At 53.9% G+C, this 13,308-nt stretch overlaps 2 protein-coding genes and 1 long non-coding RNA gene across 5 annotated transcripts; 2 read left to right on the top strand and 1 right to left on the bottom strand.

The window, feature by feature from the left end:
* Positions 1 to 813: 813 nt before the first annotated feature.
* On the top strand, positions 814 to 11,149 carry GAPDHS (glyceraldehyde-3-phosphate dehydrogenase, spermatogenic). Of its 2 annotated transcripts, XM_019710665.2 has the most exons (11): positions 816 to 1,085; positions 3,852 to 4,056; positions 4,815 to 4,911; positions 5,077 to 5,183; positions 8,165 to 8,255; positions 8,360 to 8,478; positions 8,863 to 8,944; positions 9,257 to 9,408; positions 9,552 to 9,714; positions 10,754 to 10,851; positions 10,935 to 11,149. In XM_019710665.2, the coding sequence occupies exons 1-11, from the start codon at positions 1,019 to 1,021 to the stop codon at positions 11,005 to 11,007; spliced, it is 1,254 nt and encodes a 417-aa protein (XP_019566224.2). In that variant the 5' UTR covers positions 816 to 1,018; the 3' UTR covers positions 11,008 to 11,149. The 2 variants fall into 2 exon arrangements, with proteins under 2 accessions (XP_074171913.1, XP_019566224.2); XM_074315812.1 differs by lacking the exons at positions 8,165 to 8,255; positions 8,360 to 8,478 and having other exon boundaries at positions 814 to 1,085.
* On the bottom strand, positions 7,480 to 11,359 carry LOC141567641 (uncharacterized). The gene is made up of 2 exons (XR_012490488.1): positions 11,143 to 11,359; positions 7,480 to 10,848 (listed from the first exon to the last, which is right to left on the bottom strand). It is a non-coding gene; the product is annotated as an uncharacterized LOC141567641 (long non-coding RNA).
* On the top strand, positions 11,357 to 13,229 carry TMEM147 (transmembrane protein 147). 2 transcript variants are annotated; one of them, XM_019710671.2, is made up of 7 exons: positions 11,357 to 11,540; positions 11,610 to 11,679; positions 12,229 to 12,288; positions 12,375 to 12,511; positions 12,648 to 12,732; positions 12,823 to 12,944; positions 13,032 to 13,229. In XM_019710671.2, the coding sequence occupies exons 1-7, from the start codon at positions 11,464 to 11,466 to the stop codon at positions 13,153 to 13,155; spliced, it is 675 nt and encodes a 224-aa protein (XP_019566230.1). In that variant the 5' UTR covers positions 11,357 to 11,463; the 3' UTR covers positions 13,156 to 13,229. The 2 variants fall into 2 exon arrangements, with proteins under 2 accessions (XP_019566230.1, XP_019566231.1); XM_019710672.2 differs by lacking the exon at positions 11,610 to 11,679 and having other exon boundaries at positions 11,394 to 11,540.
* Positions 13,230 to 13,308: the final 79 nt, after the last annotated feature.

Here is a 13,308-nt window from a genome sequence, read left to right as displayed (position 1 = left end):
TCCCCCTGCAACTAACAATGGTAACTGGACCTGGAGCTGAGCTGCGCCCTCCACAACTAAGATTGAAAGGACAACAACTTGACTTGGAAAAGTCCCAGAAGTACACCCTGTTCCCCAAAAAAGTCCTGTTAAAAAAAAAAAAAAAAAAAAAAGACAAACTACATGAAAAGCCACAAGGAAAAGAATAGGTGCTGTGAGAATATGGCCTGGAGGTTGCCTTAAGATTGGAGATCAGAATAAAACCCGAGGAGGTGACATTTATTTATTCATTATGGTATTATTTATTGAGTTGTCACCTATTAAGTGCCAAACAGTCTTCTAGTCAATGGGATATAAAACTGATGAGTTTGACAAGCACTCTGCCCTCCCAGAGCTTGGTCTAGTGGGCAGAGACAACTGGGAATAACACAAATGAATAAACAAGATGATTTTTTAGAGACAGACGTATGCTGTGAGGAACACAAAAATAACAGAGAGTGTAATCCTGGAGTAGTTTTGGCCCAGTGTAACATCTAACTCATGATGGGAGTCAGACAAGGCTTCCTGGAAGGTGAGTACATTGAGGGGGTGGAGGTGATGGCAGATAATGACTGAAAACAGGAAGAACTTCAGATGGGGAGTCAGGAGGGCCTCACTTAAAGGGTGGCATCTGAGAGAAACCAAGAGGCAGCCAGCCAGGGAAGTCCTCATCAGGGCTTCCAGGCATAAGGGAGTAGGGGGACTATGGGGGGTGGGGTGTCAGGGAACAGCAGGGAGCCAATGTGTCTAAGGAAAGAGAGGAGAAAGGGCTTTGAGGACCAGTGTGAAAAGCTGGATTCCATTCTAGACGCCAGTGGTGGCCTTGGAAGAGTAGTGCACAGCATGCAGACGGCACACGCCTCGACTGGATGGGCCTTCGTGCCACCGCCTCTGTGACGTCACTGGGCACTGTGACAGGACGGGAGGAAGCTCTGGCCCCACTTCTTAGTAACATCTCAGCGGGTCCCTGGGCAGCTGGGGCATGAAACTGTAGGAAACCATGCCGAAACGCGACATCATCGTCGCCAATTTCACCGTTCTCCAGCTGCTGCGACCACCATGCCAGGGTGAGGGAGGCGCCGGAACTCCCTCGGGGAGGGAAAGGGAAGGCGGTCAAGGAGCAGCGCTCGCCGGATCGGATCTCCCTTCCGCGAGCGTCCGCGAGGGAGGAGACAGGAGGCGCGGTCTCTTCCATCCGGAGCAGCTTCCCTCCAGTCTCACCCCTGTCGGCCCCCGGGTTTGTTGGCAAAGTGGTTTCCATGGCCCTGGTGGTGGGGACGGGAACACCCCCCCCCCCCAGCGTGGGCTGTGCGCCGCTCGCGCGCGATGGAAGGGTAAAAGCAGGGGCCGGGTTTCGAGTGGACATCTCTGAGCACAGTCGCGGGTGCTTGAGAAGCTCGGCGACTGGGTTTCACATCACTTTGATACTCCTGTCGATGAGTGCAGAAGGGCCGCTTGGGGTTGATGGGCTTTGTCCTCCACCCCGTCCCGCATTGTACGAAGCGAGGACACTTACAGCCTGCCAGGGCCGCGCCAAGCGCTTTACTAGCGTTTGCTCATTGAAGCCTCTCAACCACCTGGCGAGGCCTGTGTGTTTACTGTCCCTATCTCACGGAGCCCAAGCAGCTTCCTTAGGTCTTTCCCACGGGAATAGTAGAGTTGAGACTTGGAGTCCCTGCGTGTAGCCCTAACTCACCCAGCCGGAGGGGCACACACATCTCAACCAGATGAACCCAGGTCTTCCAACCCAGGTCTTCAGGAGGGCAATCCCCATTCCCTCGAGCCCTCCTCACTGAACACGAGCGAGGGCAGCCGGGCGTGAAGGGCCTGCCCGGGGTGGGGCGTGGCTTCAGGACACTAGACACCCTGCAAGATGCAGCATCACACAGGGTAAGGCCTATGAACCCCCTTTCTGCTCGACATTTGCCCTGTGGCCTCGGGCCTCGCTTTTCCCTCTGTAAAGTGGATTTGTAGCGCATGCCTCACTGGCTTCTGTGAGCCGGTGCAGGTGGAGCTCAGCACAGCACCTAGCCCATGGTGGAACCCAGGAAATGGGAACAGTCATTTTAATAGGTTGAGAGCGTGCCTGTGCCTCTTTCACCTACCAGGTGATGCTTCGTTGCTGAAGCTCCTCCGGGCTAGACCTTCCTAGTGCAGCAGCTTTTCTCCAGCCCCTATACACCACCCCTAGAGTGGAGGAGAGAGAGGAAAGCTGGGGGAAGTTGGGAGAGAACCACCTGAGTTTTCTTTTGAAAGGTCCCCGAGTGCGCTCAGAGCCCCACTCTTAAGCCAGGTAAACAAATCTTCCCCTTTTGTGATATCAGAAACAGAACCCCAAGGAATGCAAACATCCTTCAGGTCACCAATAATCATGGGATCTCTGCCACCAATAAACACTAATATTTTTATGAACTTGTGCTGCGACTGGAAACACCCACATTCCAGCCTCAGGCCACAAGGTCTGCGGCAGCCCCGAGAGGTCAGGGAGACAAGAGGCCAGTTGGCCCCTGGCTCTGAGCCCCACCACCTCCCCGGTGCTTTTGATTCTGGTACCAAACGCAATTCCTACCTTCATCCTCCAGCCTCTCTCCAGCCCCTTCTCGCTCCCTTTCCACATGAACACTTAGTATTGGACTTCCTCCCCTCTATTAAAATCAGCCCCTACTGGGCCTTGCGATCTCACTGAGTCCTCACAGAAGCCCCAAGTGGAGGGTCAGATGTGATGACAGGAAACAGGCCAGAGAAGTTCCTTAACTTGCCCAAGGCCACACCGTGGGTAGGTGGCTGAGTCAGGGCTGACATCCAGGTCTGATCCCCAAAATGAAACCCTCTGCCAGGCAGGCCCCATGACTACTGTCTCTACATCTCCCCTCTCCTCAGGCTCTCATCTGCAGCTCAGGTAACACACCTCCAAGCACAAGGGTTTTAAAATGCAGTATATGGGAGTGCGAATGTGTGGAAAGGTGGAGGCAGATCAGGTTTCTATTAGTTTAATATGTTATGATACACCTATTATTTCCTAAACTTCTCTGAGGATAGGAATCACCTGGAATGCTTGTTAGAAACAGGATCGTTGAGCCTCAGTGCGGACCTATTGAGTCAGATTTCCCTAGGAAAGGCCTCCGTTGATGTGTATCAGAACACGGGGCTACATCAATTATCAGACAACCCAGGAAAAGATCTTTGAAATACTAATGTATGTGGAATGTTCCCAGACTCTTGTGATAAGCACTACATACAGTGGTGCCTCGGTTTTCGAACTTCTCCGTTGATGAACATTTCAGTTTACAAACGCCGTAAATTTTATGGATCTATGATATCAATAGATAGTAAAATTCATGCTAAATTTGCAGTTTTAGGGGTTGAGTTTAAAGATCTGGAATGGATTAATCCATTTTGCATTACTTTCTATGGGGAAACCATGCCTCCGTTTCGAACATTTCAGAACTCGAACGGTCTTCCAGAACGGATTACGTTAGAAAACTGAGGTACCACTGTATATTACTTCATTTAATCCTCATAATGACCCTCTGAGTGCTAGTATCTCCATTTTACAGAGGAGGAAACTGAGGCACAGAGAATATCAACCCAAGCAATTGTTAAAAATACATAGTACCCGTTAAATTAGAATCTATAGGGAAGGGCCCTGGCACTGATATTTTAAAGCAAGCCCACCCCCTGCTCATTCTGTGGATCAGGTAGGTTTGGGAAACAATGGGCTAGACTGGTGGCCACTAGGGGCCAGAAACCAGCAACAGATTCTGGGTGGCAAAGATGGTTCATTTCTCTCACTGTGACGGTGCAGTTCATTGCCGCCCCCATTCCCCCCACAGTGACCAGAGCACCGCCAACCCCACAGGAGACCAAGATTGAGGCAGAGCCCGAGCCCGAGCCCGAGCCCGAGCCCCAGCCCAAGCCCCAGCCTGAGCCCCAGCCTGAGCCCCAGCCTATCAAGGAGAAAGTTCCATCTCCTCCACCTACTCCACCTCCTCCACCTAAGGTTCCTGTGGTTCGGAAACTGACTGTGGGCATCAATGGGTGAGTAGGTCCTGGCTCCTGAGGCCTCCCTGAAGGCTTAGAGTGCAGCTGGTACCACATTGCTTACCATCAGTGCTTTCATTCTGCCCACCCTGGAGAAACAGGGAAAAGGCAGACAGGCTCACATTCTGGTGGGAAGACAACAATCAAAAAAAGAACACAAGTTTGGGGATGTGTGTTATGACCGGTATGGAGTACAGTAAGACTGGAGAGGGCAGTGTTTTGTTAGCTGAGGTGTCAGGGAAGGCCTCAGGGAGTGAGTCCTGAGTGAGAGTCATGCAGCAAGCAATGGCTCTGGGGTACAGGTGGCAGGTCAGTGTGCAAAGGACAGGCAGGAAGTCAGTGCATCTGGTGTGAAGCAAGAAGGGGAGAAGAGGAGGGAATCTCGTGGAAAGCGGGCAGGGGCCTGGTAGGCCATGGGAAGGAATTTGGATCTGGTTTAACTGATGGAGTCGTGGAGGTTTTAGGGCCAAGAGACATAATCTGACCTGAAATTCTACAAGATCCATCCAGCTATGGGGTTAGGAACGGAGTAGAGGATGGATAGGTGAGAAAGCAGGAAAATCAGTTAAGAGGCTGGCGAGATCATCTGGGCAAGGTGACAGTGGCCCACGCAGGGCTGGTTGCCCTCTGCCCCCAGACTGAGTCCCACCCAGTCCCCTCGAGGGGCCTCCTGCGACCCCCTTCTTTCCCATCCCCTCCTCTGCCTGCTGGCTGAGGATTCTGAGGACAACCCCACAACCGTTGTCCTTGAACAGATTTGGACGCATCGGTCGCCTGGTGCTGCGTGCTTGCATGGAGAAGGGCGTGAAGGTGGTGGCAGTGAATGATCCATTCATTGATCCAGAATACATGGTGAGCAGCAGGCAGAGGGTAGGATTGGGGTGAGGAGGGGGTTCAGAGGAGCTCTCCGGAAGGCTCCCAGCTGCAATGTGGAGCCTTCACCAAGGCGAGGACTCCTTAGGGATGCTCACTCCCCCACCCGTCACCCAAGACTAGGAGCCATTCTGTCTCTCACAGGCGTACATGTTTAAGTATGACTCCACCCATGGCCGATACAAGGGGACTGTGGAATACAAGCGAGATCAGCTGATCGTGGATAACCAGGAGATCAGTGTCTTCCAGTGGTAAGGGCTGCTGTCTGATGCACGCCTGCAACACATTCATGGAGGGGCTGTAGAGATGATCAGGATGGGATTCCAGCCTCTCACATGGCGTTCATAACCCCCCCGATTGTGTGTGTGACTGCCTCTGGGTACTGGTTTGGAGAGAGGGTCTCAGAGAAGCCCCTGACCCCTAAAATAGTTAAGAAGCACTAATCTAGAAAGATGCCCCACTGTACTCAAGAATACTTTTTGTTTAACACACAGTTGCATGTTTTCTCACAGGCATATCAGCTCAACTCGTCTAAAACTCAACTCTTCATTCTCTTTCAACCCCCAAATGTATTCATCTCCCTCCCCAGGAAATGGCATCGCCATCTAGCCAATAGCTTCCACTCAGTTCTTACAGAGCAGCCACAGGTTACTCCCCTTCTTAAACATCAACTGGTTACTCCCCTTCTTAAACCTCCAATGGCCTCCCATCACCACACAAAATTCCAGCTCCTGATGGGGTTCCACAAGCACCCCAACCCCCAGCCTTCCTGTGTCACCTCAGGCACACTGGCCATCCACCTTAGGACCCTGATTCAGCACCTCTTATACTTGAGCAATGAATCCTTCTTAGTACCCCTTTCACATAGTTCTCACTATATTAATTTTTCTCCTTCACTTAAAGGTATGTTTAGAATCTGTAAGTGAAGGCAATAATACGTTTCATATGGTTCAAATACAAACATTTTCAAGATATCAAAAAAACTGAAAATTTGTAAGACGTGCAGTAAACCTGCTTCATATTTCTAATTAGTCACTGCTGGCCCCAGGGCTGCCTGATTTTACACTTGTGCTTGCTTGTGTGCTCACAAGGCTTGCCAGCGCTCCTCCCAGCAGGTCCGCTCTCAGCCCCTCTCCTTTTATTTGGTGCGGGGGGGAAGGGTGAATGGGAAAGCTTGCAGTGAGGTGGTCAGGCTTGGGTGCAGGCGGTGGGGGGGTGGAGAAGGGGACTGGAGCATCAGTGAGCATAGGAGCTGCTTGAGCCAAGTTGAAATCACACCAAAAGCAACGCCAGCACAGCAGTCATTACTCAGATATACCATGTCCTTTCTTTCCTCAGCCGGGGGCTCCATCATTCCGGCCCCTTACAGCATTCCTCCCTTCTTCCCTACCCCCACCCAGCTGCCCCCTCCATGCGCACTCCCAGCGGGGTGCCGCCCTGTCAGGTCACTGCAACTGTTGTTCCCCACTCCTGCCAGCTCTCCGTTACTGCACTGTGGGTGTTTTCCAGGCACTCAACATAAGCCATGTTGTTTTTGTGTGTACTTTTCCCCACTCCACCCTTTCTAGTCAGGTGACCTTGGGCAAGAACTGAACTTCCTTGAGCCTGTTTCCTCGTGCACCTGATGGGGACAATGATCACACCCACCAAGATATAGCGGGAAGCACAGCTGCCGTAACAGAGGCGTGGGGAGCATAAGGAAGGGCATTTGCCCACAAGGCTGCAGCCTCTTTGCAGGGAGGGCCCCATCAGTTGTCACCACTGTTGCTTTGGCACTTGCATACATAGGCCCTGGCTCTGAGCAGACTCGGCACTTCCTTGAAAAATGAATGGAATCCTCAAAACAGGTCCCTGGGCAGGAAGGCAGGATCCATGACGGCCTAGGGGAAGGGTCTGGGGTCTCCTGGGGTGCCAAGCCTTTGCCCCATGCCAACTCAGCAATTACTGCAGAGAAATTTGTTGAAGAGCCCCCACCAACTTGGAAGGCAGGAATGGGGGAGTGGGGGGAGGGCCTCAGAGAAGAGCTAGTTGGGCCAGATGATAGAAAGTGTGGCCTGACAGAGCAGATGACCAGGGAGAACCATGTGTGGTGGCCCAGGGAGAAGAAGCAACTCATTCATTCATTCATTCACTCACTCTAGCAGTGCAGCCAGTACAGATCCTAGCGCCAGCCTGCCTGTGCTCTCAGCCAGCTCTGCTTCCTACCCCTTCACCTCTGCCCTGGCACTGGCTCTTCTGAAGAATGCCAATAGTAATAGTGGTTCTTCCTCAGGTCGTGAGAGTTAAATGAGTTCAGTACAGGTGAAGCACTTAGAAAATGGGCACATGGCAGGTGTTCAGTAAACATGTAGGACAGCTAATAAAAAATAACCCCACAAACATTGACTGAATCCCTCTGGGGGGAGTAGGCTCAATGATACAGGAAACAGCACTGCTGCCCAAGAGTGGTCTAGAAGAGAGACAGACGCTAACAAATAATCACAAAAGCAAATACTGCAGTTGTTGATAAACGCTTTGAGGGAAAAGACGAGCCAAATAGAAAACAGCGATAATGTAAGATGTTTAATATGTTTCAAATACAAACATCTGATAAAACTTTAAGTAAAAATGTAAATATACAAAATAGGAAACAGAAAAGCTCTTTACCTTTCTGATGTGAACGACTGGCCACTGCTGACCCCAGGGTGGCCTCAGACTGCAGTTACACCTCCCCGCCACCCCCACTGCTCTCAGGATGTAGTGCATCTCTTGCCTAGGGACTTGCCTAGCCTCTGGCAATAGGCTACCTGGTGCGGAAGCTGACTGGTACAGACAAGGGCATGGAGAGCTATGTTAAGGTTGCCAGGGCAGGGGACCAGAAGCAACGAGAGCCCTCCCCCTCCCGGGGTCCACATTCTAGACAGCATATATAGAAAGGGCGTGACCTGGTTGGGAGTAGTCAGGGATGGTCCCCTGGGGACGAGGAGGGGAGTGGTGAGGCCTGAGTCTGGGAGGTGGCAGCTTGTACATAACAGGGATGGTGGTGCAGTCAAGGAAAGTGGCCCACAAAGGGGGTCTGAGATGAGAGGGAAGACCAGCAGGGTCGAATCCATGAGACAGCAAGGTATGTGTGGAGAACACATGGTGGCAGGAAGGTGTCTGGGCAGCCTTTTAAACAGTAAAGGCCATGGGCTACGGAGTAGGAAGGTGAGGCCATGCCAGGGGAGACTGACAGTGCTGCCACCCTCCACAGCAAGCAGCCCAGAGATATCCCCTGGAACTCTGTCGGGAGCCCCTTTGTGGTGGAGTCCACAGGCGTGTACCTGTCCTTAGAGGAAACTTCCGTAAGTGGGAGAGGTGCCCAGGGCTGGCCGGCGGAGGAGGGGGGAGGTAGCACTCAAAGCACCTCCTGAATTCATAACACTAGTGCTGTTTCCTCCTTCCCTAGAAACACATTGAGGCAGGTGCCCTACGTGTGGTCATCTGCGCACCCTCACCAGACGCACCCATGTTTGTCATGGGGGTGAACGAAAGGGACTATAACCCTGGCTCCATGAAAATTGTCAGGTAATGGGCAGCAACATTAAAGTGTGTGGAACCCAGAGGACATGGCAGCCTGTGATGGAGAGGGATCAGACTCACCCGCCCCCACCCCAACTCCCACTAGACCCCTGGTGCTTCTTTCACATTGATCTGCTTCCCTTCCCAAAGTCTTCATAGCCCCATGTTAACATTACTTTAAAACTGTTAGAAATGCACGACTTCTAGAGAATGAGGAGCTTCCCCCAGTTGCAGCTCTGGTGCCTCCTTCAGTCTGAAGACAACCCCAGTGATCCTTCTCATCCCCATCCTGACGTCACAAAACCAGGCCTATGAGCATACCCCAAAGTGAGCTGGAGGGGTGGCTCTGCAACTTACCTTACAATGCCCTTGCACACTGGCCTGTTTCAGCAATGCCTCCTGCACGACCAACTGCCTAGCCCCCCTCGCCAAGGTCATCCATGAGCGATTTGGGATCGTGGAAGGATTGATGGTGAGTTGGGAGAGGGTTGGGCCAGGATGGATGGCAGGGAAACTCTACCTCTTCCTCCCAGGACTTGCTTAGTGTGTGGAGTTAACAGGAAGAGACTGGTTTCGGGAGGAGAGGCCCACTAGTGATGAAATCTTTTAAAATACTGTGCAACTCTCAGGCAAGGCTGGACCCTGGCCTGCAGGTGACCCGCCTGTGGTCTGTGGTGGTGGCCCTGCCAGCCTCCACACCTGGCTCACCACCCCAGGCCTGGGGGCAAGAGGCAGGGGAGCTTACGAGCAGGAAAGCCTCACCTCAGCCCCCTTCTTCCCCAAGACCACAGTCCATTCCTACACCGCCACCCAGAAGACAGTGGACGGGCCATCAAAGAAGGCCTGGCGAGATGGACGGGGAGCCCATCAGAACATCATCCCAGCCTCCACAGGAGCTGCCAAGGCCGTGGGCCAAGTCATCCCAGACCTCAAAGGGTATGAGGGTGGAGGGCACACTCCAGGAGGGCCAGACTGGCCTCCAATCCTTGAGGTGTCTATTGAGGGGAAAATGGAAGTGAAGGGGGATGGACGGAGAAGTCCCTGGGTTCTGACTCCCACTCCAATGTGGGATTCTCCAGGAAGCTGACGGGAATGGCGTTCCGGGTACCAACACCAGACGTGTCTGTCGTGGACCTGACCTGCCGCCTGGCCCACGCTACCCCATACTCAGCCATCAAGGACGCCATAAAAGCAGCAGCCAAGGGGCCCATGGCTGGCATCCTTGCCTACACTGAGGATGAGGTAGGGGCTAAGGAGAGGGGACTCTGGGAGGAGCACACTGGGAAGGGAACGTGACTTCCCACTTGCCAAGGAGCTGCATGCAGTGTATCAAGATAGGAACTGCAGGGCTGGGCTCTCCCTGCATCAGAATCTTTGCACTTCCGGCTCCCTTTGGTCTGGAAAGCTTTTCCCCCAGGTGGCCATATAGTCTGTCCTCACCTCCTCCAAGTTTCTACTCCAGTCTCCTTCCTCAGCAAGATGTTCTTTTTGTGGCCCTTTTCCTTACCTGAAATTTCACTTTGTAGTCACTGTTGGTCCTGCTAACATATGCACTCAAAGAAAGCAAGGACTTGGGGACTCTTTTTATATCCATAGTTCCAGCCGTCTTCCCAGGACCTGGCACACAGCAGGTACTCAATACATGCTTAATGAAGAAGACAACAGATCCCATTTTTCAACACTTGCTCATGGCCAGATGCCTTCCCTGTGAGGAGTGGATGTCGCTGTCCCTTTATTCCCAGTAGTGTCATCTCTGGTGCTGTCTTCCTGCTTTAGCTCCTGCAGGTCCATCCTCACACCGCCACCAGGACCTCTTGTTTTAACAAAATCAGATCACGGCCTCCCCACTGCTACAAAGCTTCCTGTGGCCTTCCACCACACCAGGGTCAAAATCCTCCAAGCCCCTGTGCTGCAGCCCTTCCACCTCAGATACCGCTGAGGGCCTGACTTGGCCAGCCCCTCCTAAGTCATCCAGATCCAGCCTCCACACCTCCCCTCAAGGGCCTCTGTGCCAGCCATTCCAAGTGCCTGCATTATTCCCAGAAAATGATACTTATTGGTGCAGCATCAGGGTGTTTGTGGCCTGTGGCCTTTGGCCACTCCCCCACCAGCAAAGCCCCCATGTGCCTTCTTCATACCTCCTCCCCAGAGCCTGGACACAGTAGGGCTCTGTCACACACTGTAGATGAATGGATGGCCAATATGCCTAAGAGTCAGAGCCTGAGCTTTTGGAGGTCCTTGCTCTGCGACCCACACTTACCTTCGAAATTCTGACACCCAGGTTGTCTCCACGGACTTTATCACCGATACCCACTCATCCGTCTTCGATGCTAAAGCCAGCATCGCCCTCAACGACAACTTCGTGAAGCTCATTTCCTGGTAAGGAGGAAGGGGTCAGAGAACGTGGGGGAAACTGGGGGTGATCGGGAGGGATCCCCTGGTCACTCTTACCCCCTCCCTAGGTACGACAACGAATACGGGTACAGCCACCGGGTGGTGGACCTCCTGCGCTACATGTTCAGCCGAGACAAGTAAAGCAAGACAGCCCCACCTCTGCTTCCCCGACTTCACCGGCCAGAACCACCTCTACTTCTCGTTCCCGCCCTTGGCTCCCCAAGAAAGAGGCCCGCGCCACTGGGCCACCAGTGAAATAAAAACCAGAGTGCTCACAGCTGCACCCCGTGTCTGCGCCTCGTATCTCTGCAACGTTCACAGCGGGGTCAGTCCGCGATCGAGGCCCCCTCCACACTGCCTCCCGCGGCCGGTACCCACGGGCCGGGCGCCTAGGCTCCACGCCGGCCCCGGGAGGGATAACGGGCCCGCGCAGGCTCCGGCGGCCGCGCTCAGCGCCGCGGCGGAGCCCGTGACGTCAGTGCGCCGGCGCCGCGGACTCCGCTCCCAGAAGGCCGAGCGGGCGGTGGCGGAGGCTGGGGCCCCAGGCCTGGGCGCCAGGCCGGGAAGGTGCGGACCCGCGCTCTGGATGCCGGCGCCATGACCTTGTTTCACTTCGGGAACTGCTTTGCCCTGGCCTACTTCCCCTACTTCATCACCTACAAGTGCAGCGGCCTGTGAGTGCGGGGCGGCTGCGGGGGCGGGGGGCGCGGGCCCGGGCGAGCCCTCACCGCCCGCTCCCGCAGGTCCGAATACAATGCTTTCTGGAAGTGCGTCCAGGCTGGGGTCACCTACCTCTTCGTGCAGCTGTGCAAGGTGAGGGTGCCCAGAGCCGCACGTCTGGCTCCCAGGCTCGCCAGACCCAGGACTCCTCTCCACCCAGATCCCCCGGTTGTGGGACCGTCCTCAGCACTGGCGTGGGGAAGCTCCAGGATACACATAGAAGACGGACTTTGGGAGGGTGAAACCTGAGGAGAGGTCTCCAAGCAACTTTTGCATAGCTCTTTTAGTAAAATTGAAAAATCATTTGTATGGTTCAGAAAGGTTTTGTATGGTTAAGAGCTGCTAACCCCGCCACACACACACACATACGCATATACACACGTTGGTGCTGCTAAGGCCGCCTGGGCAGCCAGGCGAGGCACCTCCAGACCTGACCCTGATCCCCTGTAATCACGGAAAAGCTTCCTGCCCCTACCCTCTCTCTCCACCGGTCCTTATTCTTGCTCCCATCTGATGGTCCCTCTCCACATGAGCCGCCCAGAGTCCCAGTGTGCTGCCCTCCATGTACACGCTGACTTCCCACAAAACTCACATAGTTTAGCCCCCTCACCTTGAGGTGACCTCTCTGTTTTCTGTTCTCAGATGTTGTTCCTGGCCACTTTCTTTCCCACTTGGGAAGGTGGCATCTATGACTTCATTGGGGTAAGTGGGGCAAGGGAGGCGGGAAGGAGTGCAGGAGTGGGGTCCCTTGGCACCTGCGCTTACTCAAGCCTCAACCTGACCCACAGGAGTTCATGAAGGCCAGCGTGGATGTGGCCGACCTTATAGGCCTCAACCTTGTCATGTCCCGGAACGCCGGCAAAGGGGAGTACAAGATCATGGTTGCTGCCCTGGGCTGGGCCACAGCCGAGCTCATTATGTCCCGGTGTGTGCAGCCGTCTGGAGCCCAGATTCCTGAGAAAGGACACCTGGGTTTCAGGGAGTTCTGGAGGGTGGGGGCTCAGATTCTGGGTGCTAAGGGTTTCTGGGTACTGGAGAATACCTCCTTTTGCCTTCTCCAGTTGCATCCCCCTTTGGGTTGGAGCCCGGGGCATTGAGTTTGACTGGAAATACATCCAGATGAGCATTGACTCCAACATCAGTCTGGTACGCACTCCTACTTTCCCGTGTACACCGTGTTTGCTGGGGGTGGTACTTCTCCCCAAGGCCTGGCCCTGACTACCTGCCTCCTTTCAGGTCCATTACATCGTCGCCTCTGCCCAGGTGTGGATGATAACGCGCTACGACCTGTACCACACTTTCCGACCTGCAGTCCTCCTGCTCATGTTCCTTAGCATCTACAAGGCCTTTGTCATGGAGTGAGCTGGGTGGGGTTTAAGGTTCCGTGGAAATGAGGGCGGGGGGGTTATCTGTTCTCCTTTCCTCACTGTAATGTATCCCCACAGGACTTTCGTCCACCTTTGTTCCCTGGGAAGCTGGACAGCACTGCTGGCCCGAGCAGTGGTGACAGGGCTGCTGGCCCTCAGCACCCTGGCCTTGTATGTCGCCGTTGTCAATGTGCACTCCTAGGCTTGGTGTCCCAGATGTTCACATGCCTTTCCTTGTCTCCAGGTTTTAGTGAAGTAAACAGTATTTGGAAAGTTGTTTCCGCTTCTATCTCTCTCTGGAACTATCTACCAATACAGTGTTCACCTGTGTCCCAGAGCCAGCTGGACACGCTGG

The sequence above is a fragment of the Rhinolophus sinicus genome, linkage group LG11 (assembly GCF_036562045.2).
Source record: "Rhinolophus sinicus isolate RSC01 linkage group LG11, ASM3656204v1, whole genome shotgun sequence".
Taxonomy (NCBI): domain Eukaryota; kingdom Metazoa; phylum Chordata; class Mammalia; order Chiroptera; family Rhinolophidae; genus Rhinolophus; species Rhinolophus sinicus.
The sequence above is the reverse complement of the archived record's forward strand: the minus strand, read 5'-3'. Positions and strand labels throughout refer to the sequence as shown.